Here is a 19365-nt window from a genome sequence, read left to right as displayed (position 1 = left end):
TCTCCAAATGGGAGAAACTGAAGAATGTGTTCTTTTATTGTTTAAGAACGTTCCCCCAGATATTAGGATTAAATATACTGTTCTAAAACCCTCTCAGCTGGAAAATGCATCATCACAAAGCTGTAAATCCAAATACATCATATAAATATAAATACATATATTTATACTAGTAAAACACTCGAGTACCATTTTAAATGCAGGCTTTTAGTTCACATATCCCCAAAAAATAAAAACTTCAAAGTTGTTGTTTTGAATAAGTGGTTTTATTGCAGATGGTCCATCGTGACATAAACAAGTTTAAGACAACAAAAAACAACAATACAAGTTACTCAATTTCTGGGAAGTCACACATGTCCTTCGAGTCTTTTATCTAAAGTGACATCCAGTTATACAATTATTTATGACCCCAAATAAAGATAATGAGAGCCATAAACATTACACAAACATTATTGCTGACTCAACGCTCCTGTTTGTTCCTCTTATAACTGTGAATTCATTGAAATGAGGCATTTTGATTCCAGACTTTTTGTCACAGGAAAGCACAACCGTAAATAATATACATTAAATGAACGACGGACAAATTCCATTTAGCTGCTTCTTAAACATTCGTTGAAGAAGTTTTCTGATCTTTGCTGAGGTAAAAGTACAAATAACTTCTTGTGAGAATACTCCACTAAAAGTTAAAATCCTGCATTCAAAACATTAGTTTAGTAAAAATAATAATATATCATGATATAACGTCTTTAGAATGCTTTTTTTACAAAAGGCTTCATAGTTAAACCAATTATATATATTTTTAAATATACTGTATAAATAAGATATTAAAATGTTTTCTGACAGTCCCCCGTCAATATGACACCAAACCGGACACACACATACATATATATATATATATATATACACACATTAATTTCTAATTACCTTCTAATCTAACAAATCTTGAACTCTTAAAATCTGAAAATAAATGTACAAGTTAATGATCATGGGACAAACTATTTGTAGTTACACATATTAACACTTGTTTTTGCACGTATCATCATTTCCTGTATAAACTGGTGCAATATGCCGAGGAGAGGCTGTAGAGTGAGTGTCTCATCAATGTTATTCATTATTGTGCTTTTCACCCTAGATGACAAGAAAACATATGAAAACGGCCAAAATACCTTCGTCAAGCGTGGAAACTTCTGCATTTTATTCCATCGATGAGACGGAAACAGAACAAAATCACTGCATTCAGTTCATATTTCACATTTAACGGACGTGTAAATTAAACATGTGCAAAATGCTAAATGTCAGTAACCCCAACTAGCTGCTCGCGATAGAGAAAACTAATCACAACATGCTGTCATTTAGGGACGAACCAGCCTCCTCTTCGGTGAGTTATAAAACGTGATGACATCATCACTTCCCGGCCTCCTGCTCCTCCTCGTGCTCGCTGTCGTCCGAGTATTCCTTGTGATCGTCCGAGTATCGGTAACTTTCATCCGAGTCGCGGCGGCCGGCGGCGCCGCTGCCCCCCCCGTCCCGTTCCTCCGGGCTCCCGCCACCGTCGTCCAGGAACACCTTCCGGCAGTGGACCGGTTCGTGGCCCGTGTCCGGCTCCTCTTCATCACTAGCAAACACAATGAGGTCACCTCTAGAAGGCAACACATTCAAACTTCAGACGTAACATCTTCTTTTCTGAAGCTTTTTTTTAATCATTGTTTATTCATCGCTCACCATTACACATTAAAATGTGTTTAAATGTGTTTACAGCAAAGTTTATGAATATTTCTTCCACTTCTGTAGACATATTGGACATTTGACATGTTATATTCTATCCTGTTATTTCAACTAAAACCTTATTTAACACATTTTATGGACCACATCATTCACCGTTGCGTTCCAGTCTTTGAACGGGGTCGTGACCTTTGACCTTCTCAGGCTCACCTGCGTCTGTCGTCCCCGGCCGCCGCCGCCGCCGCGCTGCTGATGAACTCCTCGGTGAGGTCGCACCCGCGCACGGCGTCCGCGAAGCGCTTCTCCGCCGCCTGCTTGGCGTTCCTCTGTCGCGGAGGGTCAGAGTCAGAGGAGACAGGCGAGGAAAAATGAGCCTGAATATATTAAGTCTGGATTCATAACGTCAGGCGGGAAAGCGGAATATTTATTTTGTCATGACAGTAAATGTCTTCCTCTTTTTTCCTCTCGTTTATTTGGGCAAGTGATCTATTGAACAATCAGAAATGGGCCTTAAAGTTTCTCTTATTTTTCTCAATAAATTTTATTCTATGTTAATAATTCATTTTTTAAATGGCTTATGCCACGAATTAATGCAACTGCTTGATCCGACGTCACCTGAACGCACCGCAGCTCATCTGAATGCATTAGTTCTGTCACTGAAATCAAACACACGTCTGTCGCGTATCTTAAAAACATGGAGGCTTCACGGTGTTGGGATTAGGACAGCCTGGTCGTCATGGAGACGATCACACGGTGTACCTGAGCGACCTGCTCCAGCAGCAGCGGCCTCCCCTTCACCCTCTGCTTCATCTCTTTGATCTCCAGCTCGTACTCCTTCTGACGCTGAAGCTCTTGATTCCTGCGGAGGAAATACAAAATGGGGATCGTCGCATTTTCGTCCGACAGCTCGGCTCATGGCCGCCGCCGCCGCGTTGGTACCTGAATTCTTTGAGTTTGGCCGGGTGCGCCTGCGCCAGCGCCAGGTGGGGGTCGTGGGCCTGGGCGCGCCTCCGCACCACCCTCTGCAGCTTCTTCTCCCTCCGCCTCTGCCTCTCCTTCCAGCGCTCCTCCTCCTCCTCGGCCTTCTTCCTCTCCTGCAGCAGCTTTCTGCTCGGGGAGACAGTCACACGGAGGCTTTTGGGGATTTTAGGGATGAGGGGCTTCAGAGGGACGAGGGAGGTGGGCAGGAACTACATGTTGTTTTGGGGACGACGGGAAAAGGAGTTCCACAAGACGTCAAACACAGAAGGAGAGCGCGTGCCGCGAGGCGTTCTCTCTCTCCTCCGGGGCGCCGCGCCGGTACCTCACGGCCTCCTCGCGCTTCCTGCTGGCGCCCGTGACCTTGGCGGGGAGGAGCTCCAGGCTGCCGGAGACGGAGGAGCAGCGGCTGGAGGTCGCCCGGCGCGTCGGCCCGGGGCCGACGTAGGGCCGGCGGGTCGCCCACGGGACGCCCCGCTCCTCCTCCATGTCGGCCAGGATGCGCTCGCGGCGCGAGGCGATGCGCGCCGTCCTCAGCTCGAAGGGCTCGCACGCCGTCGTGGGCTTCGTCCCTTTCTGTCGCTCCAGGTGCCGCCGGAAGCGCCGGTAGCTGGCGTCGTGGTCGGGCACCTCGGCGTTGATGTGCGGCCGGTGGGAGAAGCCGTCGTCCCCCGAGGCCGCCGCCGCCTTGTCGCCCGTTCTCTTGCGGTCGCCTCGTCGCCGAGCGAGCTCGCCGGGCGGCGCGGCGGCGCTGTGGAGCGTCTCCTGCGCCCTCATCTGGATCTTGATGGAGCGATACAGCTGCTCCTCCTTCATCTGCTCCCCGGACGCCGCCGCGTACACCGCCTTGGGCACGGGTTTGGCCTTGAAGGGTTTGACCGCCTCCTGGTCGCCGGCCGCCGCCGCCGGCTGCTTCTGCTCCTTCTTCAGCCGCTCCCTCTCCAGGAAACTGAAGGGCTTCTGGGCGGGTCGAGGGCGCCGGTCTTCGCGTTCTGTCGAGCGCCGCCGCCGCCGCTCCTGCAGCTCTTCGTAGAGCGGCAGGTGGACGTGAGCCGGCACGGCGCCGGCGCGGAACTTCTTCTGGCACTCCGTCAGCTCCTCCAGCTGCCGCCGCAGCGCCGTGTTCTCGTGTTCCATCTGCGAGCGCGACTTCACGCCGCGCCGCCGCCGCTCCGCCTCGCGCAGCGTCATCTGGAACGGCTTCGGCACGGTGAGCCGGTGTCTCCAAAGCTGTCTCCAAAGCTCCTCCTCCTCCTCCTCGCCGTCCTCCCGCCTCCTCCGCCCCTTTGCCCTCCGCGGCGTCCCCCGGCCCGTCGGCAGGCTGCGCACCGAGGAGGACGACAGGTGGTGGAGGTGAGGCGACAGCTGGAAGTCGCGCCACATGTTCTCGATGAGTTCTCTGGGGGAGAACGGAGAACCCGGCTCCGCCCCGTTGGGCACGTCTTCCCCTCCGTCGGAGGAGTCGGAGGCTCCGGAGCTCCTCCTGAGCTCCACGGCAGAGCGAGACTTCTTCAACCGGCGTGGAGCCGCCGGGCTGCAGCTCGACCACGGGAGCCTAAAGAATAACAAACACATCAAACACTGAATCACTCAGCAGCACTCAAACGCACCACGGGGACGCCCACTGTCCAGCTGATCACGACCAGCTGATAACGCCGGAACTCAACTAATTGATGACTCATTTAGTCTTTAAAATGTTGGGGGATATATTTTTTATGCTCTAATTATTTTCCCACAGCCCAAAGTGAGAATATTCAAATGACTTATTTTGTAACAACTAGTTTTAGGATATTATTGACGTGTTGTCCACTCAAACAGCTGATCATAATATAGGGATATAACTTAACATTATGTCAATCAACTAATTTAGTTCTAATTTCAGCTTTAATTACACTTGTATAATATAACATAGAGCACACCATTTGATTTATCAAAGTGAAAATATATAGAGTCAAATTCCGTCTGCTCAGCATGTCTGATATGGAACAAACACTAATTATGAGCAAGAATTTATTTTTGGGCATTCATACATTTATATATATACATATATTCAAAAATATATATATATATATATATATATTTACATATTTAAATATATATATATATAAATATGTAAAAATATATATATTATATATATATAGTTATATATATATATCTAGTCTGAATACCACCGAGTGACGGAGTGTTTCGTGTTTCTTGCGATAGGGTGAACAGATCCTTTAAGCTGTCGCTCAATAAAAAGTTATTTTAGCTCTCAGGCCAGAATAAGTATATTTAGTGTACATGTAAAAGTTAAACATCCCCACATGAGAAACTCAACACTATTAACGTAGAATCCCAGGAACCATAACCTCCACCCAAAGCCGCCCACCTGTGCCCGCCGGCCTCCCGCCGCGTGGCGTCCAGCGGCGCCACGGCCCTGAGCTGCAGCTTGTGCCGGTACAGGCCCTCCAGCTCCGCCATGGTGCGCAGGTGGGCCTTCTTCAGCTCCTCCAGCTTGCTGTAGTACTCCTCGTTGGAGAAGAAGATTTCACTGAGGTCCAGGCGGTCTCCTCCCGCCGCCGCCGCCAGAGAACCGCCCTTCACCACGCCGTCCTCGTCACAGGAATCGGAGCCTGAGTCCTCGTACTCCTGCTGGAAAGGTCAAAGGTCACATTCAGCTCATTAGCCATTTACCTGTGGCAGTTTTCTCTGAATCTCGGAGGAGAGACCTCCTTGGGAAACCAATGCGAGTTGTTATATTTTGTATACATATATATCATGATGTTAAATGTAGCCTGAAGCTTCCAGAATATTCCTGCAGGACAAAGCTTGTAAGGCCCGGCTCGGCCTCCTCTGGGACTAAGCCTATTAACGGCGGCGGCGAGGGGCCATATGGCGGCGCATAAAGGGCAGCTCGCCATGAAGGAGCCCAACCGACACGCGGCAGGTGTCTGGCGCTGGTGATTCTCACACTGATTGGCGTGAGGCGTTCATTTTCAATGAAAATGGGACCCCCGCCACACGGGAGGCAATGAGGTGTCTGGGATTAGGAAGTGAACGTGGCCGTCTGGGTAATCTAGTCGACGCGGAGGTCTAAAAATAGTTTAAACGGTTCAAATCCTTTCCACCGTATGGACTGACCTGGAACTGTCACCGACCTGTTGGCTGGAATGTGTGCTATTCTTAATATAGGTGTATAGGTTTGTCACTCTGATGACGTCACTATTATATGTTTATATGGATATATATATAACAACATATTAAAACTGGGGTGAATTGCCATAAAAGCTCTTGGAATAAAAACAAGGAAGGAAAGTGAATCCATTCATTTTAAACGTTTTAACTTTATGACCTTAAATCCCTGGTTTTAGAATAGTTGACACTCTTTGTTTCCTCTGAGTTTAAAAGGCTTTTTTGGGGGCATAATAATGAACAATGTGAAAGGTGTTGATCTCTTTATTGTGGTTTTTAAAGACAATGGGATTTAATTACATTGATAATTATTGCCATAATTGTGGTGGTACACCATCACCGGTAAGAAAACATTTGACATATTGTTATATTTTAAGTCACCAGATGTTTAATTTGACCTATTTTAGTGCGGGGCTAACTTGTATCCCTAAAATAGGTTTGTGAAGGCATTTTAAACTAAAGGTTGAACTGCAGCTTCACACCAGAACCAGTGGAGGAAGAACTCAGAACTTCTGCTTGGGTTAAAGTCTAAAAATACTTATAGATACACCAACACTATAAAATAAAATAAAATACTCTATTCAAAATGTTATTTACAGAAGAATTATCAACATAATGTACTAAAAGTATAACAAATAAATATTATAGTTCCAATCAAAGCGTTATATTGTATACTACACTACGATACATTAGCATACTATTCAGTTTATTTTAAATTAATCCTTTTAATTATTAGTAGTTTTAGATACATTGGGGCTGGCTTTGTACAGTAATCATATTATAATATATTAGCATTTTTGTAAACTGTAAATATTGTTAAATCAATATAACCGTATTGAAGTTAAAACAATATTGTATTACAAAATTATTAAATATTTAACTATTTTTCCAGTCAAGGGAATCCATATGACTCTAGTGAAATAAAAAACATTATAATTAAATATATTACAATATGTACATGTTTCCCCTGGCTAACAGAATCAACATAACCAACTAGCTAGTGAACATTAGATTATTAAATATTTTCCCTTGCTAAAAGAATCAATATAACCCGAGTGAAGTAGATAAAAAAACATACAATATTTCTAGACTTTCCCAAAGAAGAATTTAAGTGCACACTTCTAAACTTCCCGTTACCTCCTCCTCGCGGTGCCGGTGGTCCCAGTGACACGAGGCCGCGCACGGCAGCGCTCGCTCCCGCTCGTAAGACGTTAACCGCGCCCTGGTCCGCGGGTCCACCGGCGTTTTCAGACACGACGTGACCAGCACGTTTGTCCGGTGGGCGTTCGCCATAACGTCGTAGAATATGTTACAGTTCTATATAATATAAATATAAAAAAAGTAAAAGTATATATACGGTTTTTAATATGCGGTATTTTGAGAGTAGTCAGGAGCCGCCGTACCGCGTGCCCGATGGACGGTATCGAGGAGGCAGCAGGTTGGTTACCTTAGCAACGGAGCGGAAGTCGATTGGGACGGAAGTGACGCGCCATGACAGGAAGTAGAGTAGAGAGTTCAGGTACAAAATAAAATCATAATAGTTTAACAGATTCTTTAACGATATCCGAATCATCTCGTGGTGGAAGAAAGTCAGAAAATATTAAGTATATAATAATTTAGCTTAAGTAGGAGAGTTTTTGACAAAGGCAACTTCAATTCATCAAAAACGACAAATATGGAGATGGAAAGGGAGGAAACACTGCAAATTGGAATGTATCCCAAGTTTGTGAGATACATGTAGTGCAGTTACAGTACATTTACCTCTGAAATGTTGACTAAATAGATTAAAAACCTTCAGAATATCTATTCAGATATGTAGAACTTTACAATTGAAAAATATTATAATTCAGATTAATAATCAAACATACAACTGTTTTATTATTTATAGTCATTTGTGAAGAGTATGTTATCTAATAAAATGTTGATGTGAATATGGCTTTTCTTCTTGCTAAACTGTCAAGACAATCTGACATCATAATGCGTTGTTTGCAAGTTCATTGTTCAACAATATGTGAACGGTCTAATAGATGTTGAATAAATAAGAATTTAGTTTCTTGCTAAAAGCAAAGTTCATCCATGTGGATTTACAACAAATAATTATACCAATTACCGTAACTCTAAAATTCAGCCAAATAAGTGTTTGAAAATCCTCTCATAAACAAATATATAAAAAAGTAATATTTACATACCGACCCGGTGCTATAGAAATCACACAGGCAACAGCTGGAGTGTCAACAGAAAAAGAAGCCTTTTTATTATTATTTAATTACGCAACGTAACAACTACAGCGGAAATCTGAACAGACAAGACGTGGAAAGAATCCTCCGATCCCTTCGCAGTACGACCTTCGTGGACAAAACTCACTGGACAGGCTCAAATCTCTATCGGCAGTTCACCTGAAAAACAAAAACAAAAACACAAACTCTTTAGATGCAACAAAAACATGAATAAAGTGTTATCCTTTAAACCATTTGATCCGCAGTTTCTTACAATGTCGTCGATCTTGAGGATGCAGCGGACCGTCTCTGTGGCGAGGGTCAGAGCGCTGATGGAAACCAGTAACGGCTGCACCACCTGCTCCTCCAGGATGTTGGAGATTCCTCCCTGTCGCACATTAACAGACACAAGAAACCAGTCGGTCACTTACATCTCGATACGGCAAAGAGAAACAAGAGGAGGAGGAGCCTGTTGGGAAGTGTGTGGTGAGGAGTCCATTAAGGCTGCAGCATCGTTCACCGTTGGCTAGATTAATAGTGTTATTATTGCTATATCATTATTTATTGAGAAAGTGCTGCAACTAATTATTCTTGGTTATTAGTACATCACGTATTTTTCCTATTCGGTGTTCTGTGAATGTCATTAAATAGAGATAACTGCTGCTTCAAAGCCCAAAGGCAGCATCTTAAATCTCTTTAGTCTCAATAACAATCTGAAAGTTAAATAAATAAAAAGTACAATGATAAGCGAGCTAGAGACAGGAGCTATAGGATATTAAACGACTGTAAACCTCACTACGCTGCCTCGGTGCGGATGCTCCCCGGGCCGAGTTGCAGAGACAACCCGGTGAGTTAACGGGGAGCTTTCCAAAGTAATGTTCCTCTATTTCTTACGCTACTGCAGGATGAACATGCAAGAGCGCCTTTGTAAGAGGGGATCTGGGCCTGAACTCTCAATATCAGACTTAAAAATAATAAAAAAATAGCATTTGTAATCTAGTTTGCAAAGGAGAGCGAGCGGACCTTGCGGACGTTGATGCCGGCCATTGTGTCTCCCTGGGCGTGCCTGTTGCGGAGCTCCGTCACCGTGGAGATGGGGTTCAGGCCGGCGTTCTCGGCCAGCGTCGAAGGGATCACCTCGAGGGCGTCGGCGTACGCCCGCACGCAGTACGCCTCCATGCCGGCGAGAGTACGCGCGTACTCGGCGAGGCGCACTGCCAGCTCGATCTCCGGAGCGCCGCCGCCCGCGATCAGAGCCCTGAGGAAGAGGAGGAAATCAATCAATTGTACAAGGTTTGTATTGTACATTTATTGTTCTGAAGTAAATATATACACACACACGTGTGTGCGGATGCTCCCCGGGCCGAGTTGCCGAGGCAACCCGGTAAGTTAACGGGGAGCTTTCCAAAGTAATGTTCCTCTATTTCTTACGCTACTGCAGGATGAACATGCAAGAGCGCCTTTGTAAGAGGGGATCTGGGCCTGAACTCAAAATATTTTTGGGGGTTGAATAGCATTTGTAATAAAGTTATCCGTCTTAGCTTTCCTCACATTTCGAAAAAAGAATTAAAAAAGTGACCAACCTCTTCTTGACCAGGCAGCGGATGACGCACAGCGCGTCGTGGATGGAGCGCTCCGCCTCCTCGATCACCAGCTTGTTGGAGCCTCGGACCACGATGCACACAGTCTTCCCGGGGCTGGTGCAGCCTGTGATCTGTAAAAAAAAAAAGGAGCAATGGCAAACATTTACACGAGGAGTTGGAGGCCACGCAACCAACTGATCTGAGAACTGCTGGTCCGAGAACTCCTACCTTGATGAGCTTGCCGGAGCCGTCCAGGCTGACCTCCTCAGCCAGCTCCGCTGTGCCGAGCATCTCTGGGGTGAAGTGGTCGATGTGGGCGATGGGCTTGGTGCCCAGAGTCTGCAGGGGAGGAGAGTTCAGGGTTTGACACACGTTGGGTATATTAGCAGATGTAGCGCATATTATTATTGTAAATGTCCTCTTAATATCAAGAAGAATACAACAATAATCCGATCAGCGTCGGTGAAGACTGAAACGGACGGCGCTCACCTTACAGATGAACTCGATCTCCTCCCTCTCGATCTCCTTCACCACCATGATCTTCATCTTGTTGAGGAAGTGCAGGGCGAGGTCGCTCAGAGCGTCTCTGAGAATACAGACAGCTCGTCGTTAGCTACTCTTCCGTGTGTGCGACGTTCGACACCAGCATCTTATTTCTGTGTCACCTGAGGATGGACTTCTGGATGAGCAGCACGTTGCAGCCGGCCTTCTTGACCTGCTTCACCATGTTGAGGATGTAGGAGCGCTCCTCCCGCAGGACGCGGTCCATCTGGGCGTAGTCAGAGACCACGATCTGGTTGTCCATCTGCAGGCAAACAAACACAACAGCAGGTCAGGAGAGGAAAAGGACCACGGCAGGAGTTTGGGAATGCTTCTCCAATTAAAGCTCACAGAATAGTTTTTGTGGTGGCTTTGATTTGATCGCGGGGAACTTTAATAATATACTTTGTTTGTTTACCATATTGCATAACATCATGATCTGGATCTCTTTCATACAAAAAATAAAAATAAATAAAAGGGTAATGGATGCAACTAAGACGCATTTTCCTCAATATACAGGAAGTTCAACATAAAATAGAAACGCAGAAGCGCGGCCATCTTTCCTCTGAAGACTCACATCAGTTTTGGGAGGAGACAGGCAGAACTGGATGAGGCCGATCTTGGCCTTCTCCACCCGGGAAATGCTGCTGTTGGCGACCTTCTGGTTCAGCACCAGGCCGTCCACCAACTCACAGTCATCAATGGTGCCTCTGGACACACACACCGATCAGGACTGGAGTTACTTTCCTTCAGCAGAAACATTTTCATTATAGATCGACTCGTGGATACCAGCGCTCGCGCTCACCCGAGCTTCCTGATGATCTTGATGTCCTGCAGGTCGACGCCCGTGGCGGTGGCCGGGTCGATGACGCGCATGACGGCGTCCACGCTCATGGGCGCCAGCAGGCTGGAGTACTGGGACACGACCTTGGAGCACAGCGATGTGGTGGCGCTGTTGAGCAGCGTCTCGCGGTCGCTCAGCAGCACCGGCCGGCTCATGCCGGTCAGCACCTCCACGCCTTTCTCCACGGCCTTCTGGAAGGACTCGGAGATGGTGGTGGGGTGGATACCTGACCGACGGGACAACGCGGAAACATTAGTACGTCTTTGTACTTTAGACTGCTGGTGGAGCAACACAAGAAATGCAAAAGATGTACATTTGAGCTCTGCGACATTGGGACTCAGTTTGTCTCAAGAGACAACTTTTATATAAATTTAAGGAAACAAGAGTTCCTTCTCTCGCATCCCGACTCATTAGCTGCTAATTAAATCACTGCAGAGTAAAGTAAAAGGGACCTGTGTCTGGATTTGAAACGAACTAGAAAAATATGTTACAACACCGGCGATATCTGCTCCCTCTCATTTTAAATATGTCGATCTTTCAACCAAGGTGGATATTCGCCAAAGAGCAAATAAATGTTCACATCAAAATGCTAAACCATCATCATTTCAACCACCACACACTTGCATTTCCAATAATGGCATTAGCTTGTTTTAATTAGGCGTCTGTTTGTTGGTCCTCTGAATCTCTCACCTTTCTGCAGCAGTTTGGAGCAGGCGTCCAGCAGAGCGCCAGCAATCACCACCACAGAGGTGGTGCCGTCTCCGGCCTCAATGTCCTGGGCTTTGGACAGTTCCACCATCTGAAAAAAAGGCACGAAGCAAGATGAAAAAAACAACTAAAAATGAGTTCCTCTTAAACCCCAATGCGGTTGACAGCAGATCATTTTGGGCGGCAGTTTAATGAAACGCAATATTCTGCTTTCATGTTCGGGATGCAGGAGAAGCTCCGGGTACCATTTTGGCTGCGGGGTGGAGAACCTGCATCTGCTTCAGGATGGTGGCACCGTCGTTGGTGATGATCACGTCACCTTTCTCATCCTGGATCTGAAAACAAACGGCGCTTAGCTTTTAGACTCACGCACGCGACGACCTGGGAGCTGCGAGACGTCAGCACGAAGCCGAGAAAAGTCTGTTCACTCACCATCTTGTCCATGCCTTTAGGCCCCAGGCTGGTCCTGATGGCGTCCGCAACAGCTGTCAAACAAGGCAGGTGAAAGGTGAGTGCAGCAGGGGAAACCATCAACTCAACAGCCATGTTTTGGGGAAACCGAAATCGCAGTATAGCCATTTTTTTTTAGGGTGCGCCAAATAATAAATCAATCATAAAATGTGAACAAAGGACATAAAGAATCCACAAGATCAAGCTGTCAGAATCCAGTTTTAACACCCATTAAAAGCAAAAAGGATATAATTGCCTTTTTTAACCCCCGGCGTCTTACATTGACCACGAACCTGCAAGTTTTATTCTGTATTTAAATCATATTGGAAAATGTTTAGCTTTCAGTCTGGAGGTTTATGCAATGAATATGATCATATTCAAGGTTTTTTCCCCTCTCAAATATATAAGGATTACCTCATAGTGAGGTAGCGATGGGAAAGGGTGACAGTTGGGCATGTTAGTTTATAGTCATGTTTGCGCCTGTACTTTTATGAAAATGCACATAAACTATATGCACGTTTTATTTCCGTCTCTGCGTCATTGTTCTTGTCTTTTGTGAGCAAACTGATGTCACTGCAGACCTGTAGACTACTTGCTTTCAGATTTTAGTTTAGAATACATATTTTAGGAATCAACCTTTTGCATTTGGCTTCTGGTATAAGTGAGCGCGCAGCACCGAGCGAGCTACAGCCGAGATTACGTCGAGTCATCATGAGCATCTCGAGGAGCGGCACCGCAACCCAACACGTCACATACGCCCAATGGAAAAGGGGATCGTTTTTTAATTAATTAATATCGTTAACTCTTGGGATTGGGAGCATTTGTGGTCAGCAGTTTTATCACAAATGTCACTTTTTTAAATTAAGATTCCGGACCCGGTACAAGCTAACGTCGGCGAGTAACGGCGCGCAGCCCGGCCCACAGCCACGACACCGGGCTGAAGGGCGAGGTTCTGCTGAAGATATTAGCGGTTTAAAAATACAAAAATACTAATAAATAAAAAGGCCTGTACATATTTAACCTACCTTTTGATGCAGAGATGTTGCTGTACCGAATCTGGGCCGGCTTGTCGCGGTCCACGTACATCCCTTTGTTTCTACCCATGTTAACTCTCGGTGCTGCCATCATTTCGTGCATTTTGACTCGAGAATCGGTGCAAGATGTCGAGAGGTGTTTTCTGAATAGGACTGACGAGGTCCCGGTGCTGAAATACGGTGGTTCGGCTTCGGATGGACTCGGATGAAAAGTATCTCCACCTGGTCTTGATCAGAAACTTCTAGAAGGAACCGGCTGCTGCGGAGAGAGGAAGGACCCGGATGTTAAACGGCCCGGAGATGACGTTTGCAGACATTACGCATCAACTACCGATGCGGCTAAATCCGTTCAAACATGATAAAACATGTTATATGATGTCATTTTACGTCCAGAGTACACACTACGTGCTACATTATTAAAAACGGATCGGTTGTTGCCTCTGTTGCGTTTTTAAAAGCCGAAACGTTCACATTGAGTTGATTTAAAAACTGATCTGGGGTCGATTAAACTAGTCTGTTCCATCAGCAATAGCAGGAAAGACGCATTTTTAGATGAAGCATGTTAACAAGTAACTGAGTCCTGTTTAGTTTGTGTTACTTTTTACTACTTCTTTGTTACTCCTGCGTGTCCGGTAGGTTTATTTCGACTGTTGAGCCGCTGCTCGCTGTTGCCGTTTGTTCTCATCCTCCCTCCTTTAAAAGAGCAGCGTTAGCTAAGTTAGCTTAGCACAGTGTGGAGCGACATGCTATTGTTTTGGGTAGTCAGTCAGGTGGATGAGAGGACTACTTTATTATATGTTCATGCTCTTAGGTCGCAGAAAGTCCTCTTTACAAATACATGTTATGTTTGTGTGATATGTTATTTTTTCAGCAGAACAAAACTCCGCACAAAGGTTCAACCAGACTGACGTATTAAATTAAACTCAATTAAATCACCATAAGATTAACATGTGTGCAGATTTAAAATGGGAAAAGCTTCCTGTTTTCAGTGTCAAGTGTTTCACAATAATTAATTATGAAAACAGCTATTCCATCCTGATTTGAGTCCTTTCATATCTCAATGGCGAAATATATCATGATATAGTCTTCTGGTGATTTTAATGAATAATTACAGACTGTATGGAATGACCACGTGGTTTTGGTAACTCTAGTGTGGATTAATTATACGTGACAAATGAAAAAATAGTGGGTATTTATTTATCTAATTTAATAAAGAGCTTTGGGGCACGGATCATTTACTGGTAAATGCAATATAAAATAAATTACCACCATCCCTTTCATTTAGATTATATCGTCTGTAATTTCATCAATCAATGTTTTTATTGATAAGAAATATACAAATAAATGTAAATACACTTTCCCATCACTCTCAGGTTTTTTCTGAAGTGACAGAGGACGTTGTGAATAAATAATAAATAAACTGACTTCACATCAAGTTCCAAGAACCCGAAATGATGTCAGACCACGAAAAGTCACTCAGTCTTAAATTTAAAACAATAAAGACGATAATAACATCTCTAGTTCCGTTTGTTTAGGAAAGTTTAAAAGAAGCTTGCAGCCATGCTGCCGCTGAAGGAGAAGGACAAGCCCATCATCAGGAAGCTGCTGTCGTCGGGCTGCTGCGCTCGCTGCGTCCTGAGGTTCTGCTGCGTGACGCTCCAGGCCGCCTACAGGAAGCCCCCGCAGGTCAGGCTCACCTTCCGTCTGTAAAGCTCCCTCCTGGCCGCCCCCCCCACCCATCAACCGCGTTCTCTTCCCCAGGACACGCTCCGGGAGCTCCGGGCATTCGTCCACGACGCCGAGAACGGAGAAACCCGGGAATCGGCGGAGGGAAACGGCGAAACCCCTGATGCGGCGGCGGCGGCGGAACCAGCCGGAGACCCGCCGAGTAAAAGAGCGAAACTGGAGCGCGTTGGGACCGGCGCTGCAGAGGAAGAGGAGGAGGAAGACGCTGCGGTCGAACCGAAGGAAGAAGAGCCGAGTGTGTGTGTGTCGTGTTTGGGGGTCCTCCAGGAACTCTGTGGCCCCACTCATGCTGTAAAGGTGTGTGTGAGAGAGAGAGTGTGTGTGAATGTGTGTGTTTGTGTGTGTGTGTCTGAGTATGTGACTGTGTGTGTGTGTGTGTGTGTGTGTGTGTGATGGTGCACATGAGCTTCACATTTCTTCGTTCCGTGTTTACAGATCGCGGAGAGAGTCAAGGCCGAAAAGTACGAGTTCGACACCCTGTTGCTGTCGGTGTCTCTGCCCGCTCAGCTGTGCGTCCGCGAGGTCAGTGTGTGTGTGTGTGTGTTTGTGTGTCTGTGTGTGTTTTTAATGGAGATCTGTGGCTCGGGAAGATATTCACTGATTTATTGACATAAAGAAAGTACATCTTTAAAGTTGCTGTCACATTGTGGTCTTCATGGTGTGTGTTGGTGTTTGTGTGTGTGTGTGTGTGTATTAATTCTTTTAACCCCACAGCACTCCTGTTGGCTTCACGTGAAGAAGGAAATGAGGTAAATGCACTCTGATGACCTCATCGTTCCTCTCAGTCCTCCAGCGAGTCGCTCACGTTCTCCCGCCCTCAGGGAGAAGAGCCTGGCGGTGGACAAGGACGACTTGGTCCAGGTGAAGGAGACCTTCAAGTGGGTCATGCAGGGCGCGGTGGCCCAGGAGCTGGGCGGCGTCCCCGTGGTCATCAGGGTAGGCGGGACGGAAGGCGGCGCGAGTTTAGATTTTTTTATTTGGACTTTTAATTGTTTTCCTAGTTTCCATTTCAATGAAAAAATATATTTTGTTTTTTAAAATTATTTTTTTATTTGTAAATATTTTTATTATATTTATATTTTTTAATTTAGACTTTTAATTGTTTTCTCAGTTTAAGTTTCAATTAAAAAATATATTTAATTATTTTAAAATATTTTTTTATTAAATATATATACATATTTAAATTTCTATATATAATTAATTTGTTGTTGTTGTTGTTTCAGAGTTTGTTCGAGGTCGGCGTGGAGTTCACGCACCCGGAGACGGACGCCGACTGCCACTTCCTGTGAGTCCCCAAATATCCTAAAAACAGAATTTGATTCACTTTTTTAAATCTCTATATTTTAACAACGACCTCATCTCACTGAGCTCGCTCCGCTTCTCGTGTCCTCAGAGCGACGGCGTGCGCCAGCTGCTTCAAATCCAACAGGAACAAACGGGTGAGGACGCGGACGCCATTTTAAAAAATCTCAGGCGTTATTGAGATATTCAGACGGACTGAAGCAAAACTTAGTGAAATAGTTTTCATTATTATTTCTGTTTAACTTCGTTTCATCTCGTCCTCTTGATCAGTCGGTGTTCACCAGGATGGCGGTGGTCAAAGCTCTGGAGAAGATCTCCGACGCCGTGTTCCTAAAGTGAGCCCCGCCTTCATATCTGAGTTCAAGCCCCGCCCCCAAATAATGAATCCATCTAACATGATCATTGCTCTTCTCTTTCTCTCTCTCTCTCTCTCTCTCTTTCTCTCTTTTTCTCTCTCTCTTTCAGACATTACTCGTCTCCACCAGCGGCGCCGACGAGCAGCTGCAGCACCGAGAACATCCAATGTCTCCACCTGGCGATCTTCGTCGCAGGTGTTGTAGGACATACACACACACGCACATACACACACATACACATGCACACAAACACATACACACATACACACAAACACATACACACAACAAACACACTCACACACATTATCACAAACACACTCTCAAAGACACGTACCCACATGCACACACAAACACACACACTCAGACACACACATTCACACACACATTCACACACACACTCACACAAACACACATGGACACACACACATGCACACACTCACTCTCATACACTCTCACACACGCATACACTCACTCACACAAACACACACACTCTCACACACACACACACTCTCACACAAACACACACACTCTCTCACACACACACACCCTCCCTGATTGCCCCTCCCTCCCTCGTTGCCAGGGCGATACAACAAGTTCAGCCGCAGTCTGCCTCAGACGCCGTGGGTGATCGACGGCGAGCGGCGGATGGAGTCGTCGGTGGAGGAGCTGATCGCGGCGCCCGTCCTCTCGTCCTTCAGGGCCGACGGTGAGTCCAAACAAGATGGCGGCCGGTCTTTGGCGGCGGCCGGAGACGAGCGACCCGATTCATTTGTTCTGTTGTCGTCGTTGCAGGATTTAATTTCTCCTCGTCGGGCCGCGAGGACGTGGACGTCCGGACTCTTGGAAACGGTGAGAACATAAAAAAGATTCTGCTCCTCGTGTGAAGATTAAAGTGTTTTTAATCTTATTTTATATATTTAATTATACACGTTAAAGTGTTTTTAATATTATTTTATTTATATATTTATACATGTTAGTGTTTTTAATATTATTTTATTTATTTAGTTATCCACGTTAAAGTGTTTTAAAAGTCTTTTATGTATTTATTTATACACATTAAAGTGTTTTTAATATTATTTTATTTATTTATTTATACACGTTAAAGTGTTTTTAATATTATTTTATTTATTTATACACCTTAAAGTGTTTTTTAATTATTTTATTTCCTCTTGATTTCTCCGGCAGGTCGGCCGTTCGCGATGGAGCTTCTGGACCCTCACAGAACCAAACTGAGCCACGTGGAGATGAAGCAGCTGCAGGAGGTCGTCTTCATCACTCACTCACAAAGCATCATCATCATCATTTCGTTCCCGAGTTAAATATCCGAACGACGACGGACAGATTTATTTTTATTCAGTCCTGAGACGTTTCCAAACATCCGTCTCCTCGGTTACATTTCCACTTCCTGTCGGTATAAATCAGAGTCTCTGAACTCTGAGCAGAACAATAGGACCTCAACACTGAAAATTAATATATACAGATATATATACAAATATATATATATATATATATAAATTTACAAATATATATAAAAAAGAAAGATATGTATTTATATATGTATATATTAATTTTTAGTTTATTTACATATCTATATATACATATAAATGAACTACAAATTAATATATACAAATATATATTTTATAAAGAAAGATATATTTATATGTATATATTCATTTTTAGTTTATTTACATATCTATATATACATATAAATGAACTACAAATTAATATATACTAGGGCTGTGAAACGATTAAAAATTTTAATCGGGTTAATCACAGGTTTTTGTGGATTAATCATGATTAATCACATATTACCGATATTCTCGGTATATTTTGTGAGAACATAGAGATTTATGACAAAAGACGGATATATACATTTATACATTCTTCTATACAATGGTGCTGCAACTCAGCAGTTATTTAGCAGTTTTCTTCCATATGGAACATTAATACATCTTCATCCTAAACAGAATGTTTAACCCTCCTGTTACCTTTCGGGTCAATTTGACCCCATTCAATGTTTAATGTCGGTGTTCTTTGGGGTCAATTTGACCCCAGGCTGTTTTTCACTGTCAAACATATAAGAAATATCAACTTTTTTATTTATTTAAAGGGCTATTTAGGTTGTCAACAAACAAACATAAAGTACCTCACACTTAAACTTGGGAAGTAATATTAATTCTAATAATTTCCTGGAGGTTTTAATTGCTGGGGTCAAATTGACCCCGAGGGTAAAATATGTTAGTAAATGTAAAGGTAACAGGAGGGTTAAACAGAACATTTGTCTCTTGTTTGTCAACCATTAACTCCACCATGATACAATCTAAAGGCCTCTAGTCTTCCTCTAGCAGCTGCTGAGGCAAACTGACTGTGTGGGTTTTCTTCATGAACTGGGCCGTGATGAAAGGGACGGCGGGGACACCGCTGCAAAGCTGAAACCTCACTCGCGCGGACAGGTGGACAGATTGACAAGTGACTTTTTTTTGCTCGGTCGATGCGCGCACGGAGCTCTGTGGCGCGGGACGGAGATCGATAAGTGTTAACGCAACGAAGAGACAGAAATGACATGCTGCTGTGGAGATACGATCAACAACAGACGTTTAGTTTAATAAAAGAACAAAGACGTGCTCTAGAGAACATGTCAGGGGCGGGCCAATCTCTTTAATGTCATGCGATCTACCGACACTACGCGCGATCGACTGGCAGGTCGCGATCGAC

At 44.7% G+C, this 19365-nt stretch overlaps 3 protein-coding genes across 5 annotated transcripts; 1 reads left to right on the top strand and 2 right to left on the bottom strand.

Moving 5' to 3' along the window:
• Positions 1-241: 241 nt before the first annotated feature.
• Positions 242-7296, bottom strand: fam161a (FAM161 centrosomal protein A). 3 transcript variants are annotated; one of them, XM_056411059.1, is made up of 7 exons: positions 7009-7296; positions 5069-5331; positions 3023-4252; positions 2659-2826; positions 2479-2578; positions 1930-2045; positions 242-1636 (listed from the first exon to the last, which is right to left on the bottom strand). In XM_056411059.1, exons 1-7 carry the CDS (start codon positions 7162-7164, stop codon positions 1402-1404), a joined length of 2268 nt encoding a protein of 755 aa, XP_056267034.1. In that variant the 5' UTR covers positions 7165-7296; the 3' UTR covers positions 242-1401. The 3 variants fall into 3 exon arrangements, with proteins under 3 accessions (XP_056267034.1, XP_056267036.1, XP_056267035.1); XM_056411061.1 differs by having other exon boundaries at positions 242-1612; XM_056411060.1 differs by having other exon boundaries at positions 5069-5328.
• A 799-nt stretch (positions 7297-8095) lies between these two features.
• cct4 (chaperonin containing TCP1, subunit 4 (delta)) lies at positions 8096-13460 on the bottom strand. The gene is made up of 13 exons (XM_056411054.1): positions 13238-13460; positions 12195-12247; positions 12008-12097; positions 11745-11853; positions 11016-11280; positions 10788-10920; positions 10336-10475; positions 10160-10256; positions 9899-10009; positions 9671-9801; positions 9111-9345; positions 8362-8475; positions 8096-8267 (listed from the first exon to the last, which is right to left on the bottom strand). Exons 1-13 carry the CDS (start codon positions 13347-13349, stop codon positions 8253-8255), a joined length of 1605 nt encoding a protein of 534 aa, XP_056267029.1. The 5' UTR covers positions 13350-13460; the 3' UTR covers positions 8096-8252.
• A 135-nt stretch (positions 13461-13595) lies between these two features.
• LOC130191408 (tRNA pseudouridine synthase Pus10-like) lies at positions 13596-19085 on the top strand. The gene is made up of 13 exons (XM_056411055.1): positions 13596-13878; positions 14782-14932; positions 15008-15289; positions 15428-15514; positions 15707-15741; positions 15814-15928; positions 16216-16277; positions 16386-16431; positions 16565-16629; positions 16760-16845; positions 17231-17356; positions 17443-17499; positions 17836-19085. The coding sequence occupies exons 2-13, from the start codon at positions 14807-14809 to the stop codon at positions 17967-17969; spliced, it is 1221 nt and encodes a 406-aa protein (XP_056267030.1). The 5' UTR covers positions 13596-13878; positions 14782-14806; the 3' UTR covers positions 17970-19085.
• The last annotated feature ends 280 nt before the right edge of the window (positions 19086-19365 follow it).

The sequence above is a fragment of the Pseudoliparis swirei genome, unplaced genomic scaffold (genome assembly GCF_029220125.1).
Source record: "Pseudoliparis swirei isolate HS2019 ecotype Mariana Trench unplaced genomic scaffold, NWPU_hadal_v1 hadal_48, whole genome shotgun sequence".
In the NCBI taxonomy this organism is placed as follows: Eukaryota; Metazoa; Chordata; class Actinopteri; order Perciformes; family Liparidae; genus Pseudoliparis; species Pseudoliparis swirei.
This window is presented reverse-complemented; position numbering and strand designations above follow the sequence as displayed.

Bases quoted from the DNA above. Each gene is read 5' to 3' on its own strand.
- fam161a (XM_056411059.1), bottom strand. From the start codon at position 7,164: ATGGCGAACGCCCACCGGACAAACGTGCTGGTCACGTCGTGTCTGAAA. The intron at 5,332-7,008 runs GTAACGGGAAGT...TGACCTTTCCAG, and splicing joins ACCGGCACCGCGAGGAGGAG to CAGGAGTACGAGGACTCAGG. The intron at 2,579-2,658 runs GTACCAACGCGG...TTTCCTCCGCAG, and splicing joins GCCAAACTCAAAGAATTCAG to GAATCAAGAGCTTCAGCGTC.
- cct4 (XM_056411054.1), bottom strand. From the start codon at position 13,349: ATGCACGAAATGATGGCAGCACCGAGAGTTAACATGGGTAGAAACAAA. The intron at 9,346-9,670 runs GTTGGTCACTTT...CCTCTTCCTCAG, and splicing joins CGCTGCCTGGTCAAGAAGAG to GGCTCTGATCGCGGGCGGCG. The intron at 8,476-9,110 runs GTCCGCTCGCTC...AATGTGCGACAG, and splicing joins CCGGCATCAACGTCCGCAAG to GGAGGAATCTCCAACATCCT.
- LOC130191408 (XM_056411055.1), top strand. From the start codon at position 14,807: ATGCTGCCGCTGAAGGAGAAGGACAAGCCCATCATCAGGAAGCTGCTG. The intron at 15,290-15,427 runs GTGTGTGTGAGA...CCGTGTTTACAG, and splicing joins GCCCCACTCATGCTGTAAAG to ATCGCGGAGAGAGTCAAGGC. The intron at 15,929-16,215 runs GTAGGCGGGACG...TTGTTGTTTCAG, and splicing joins GCGTCCCCGTGGTCATCAGG to AGTTTGTTCGAGGTCGGCGT.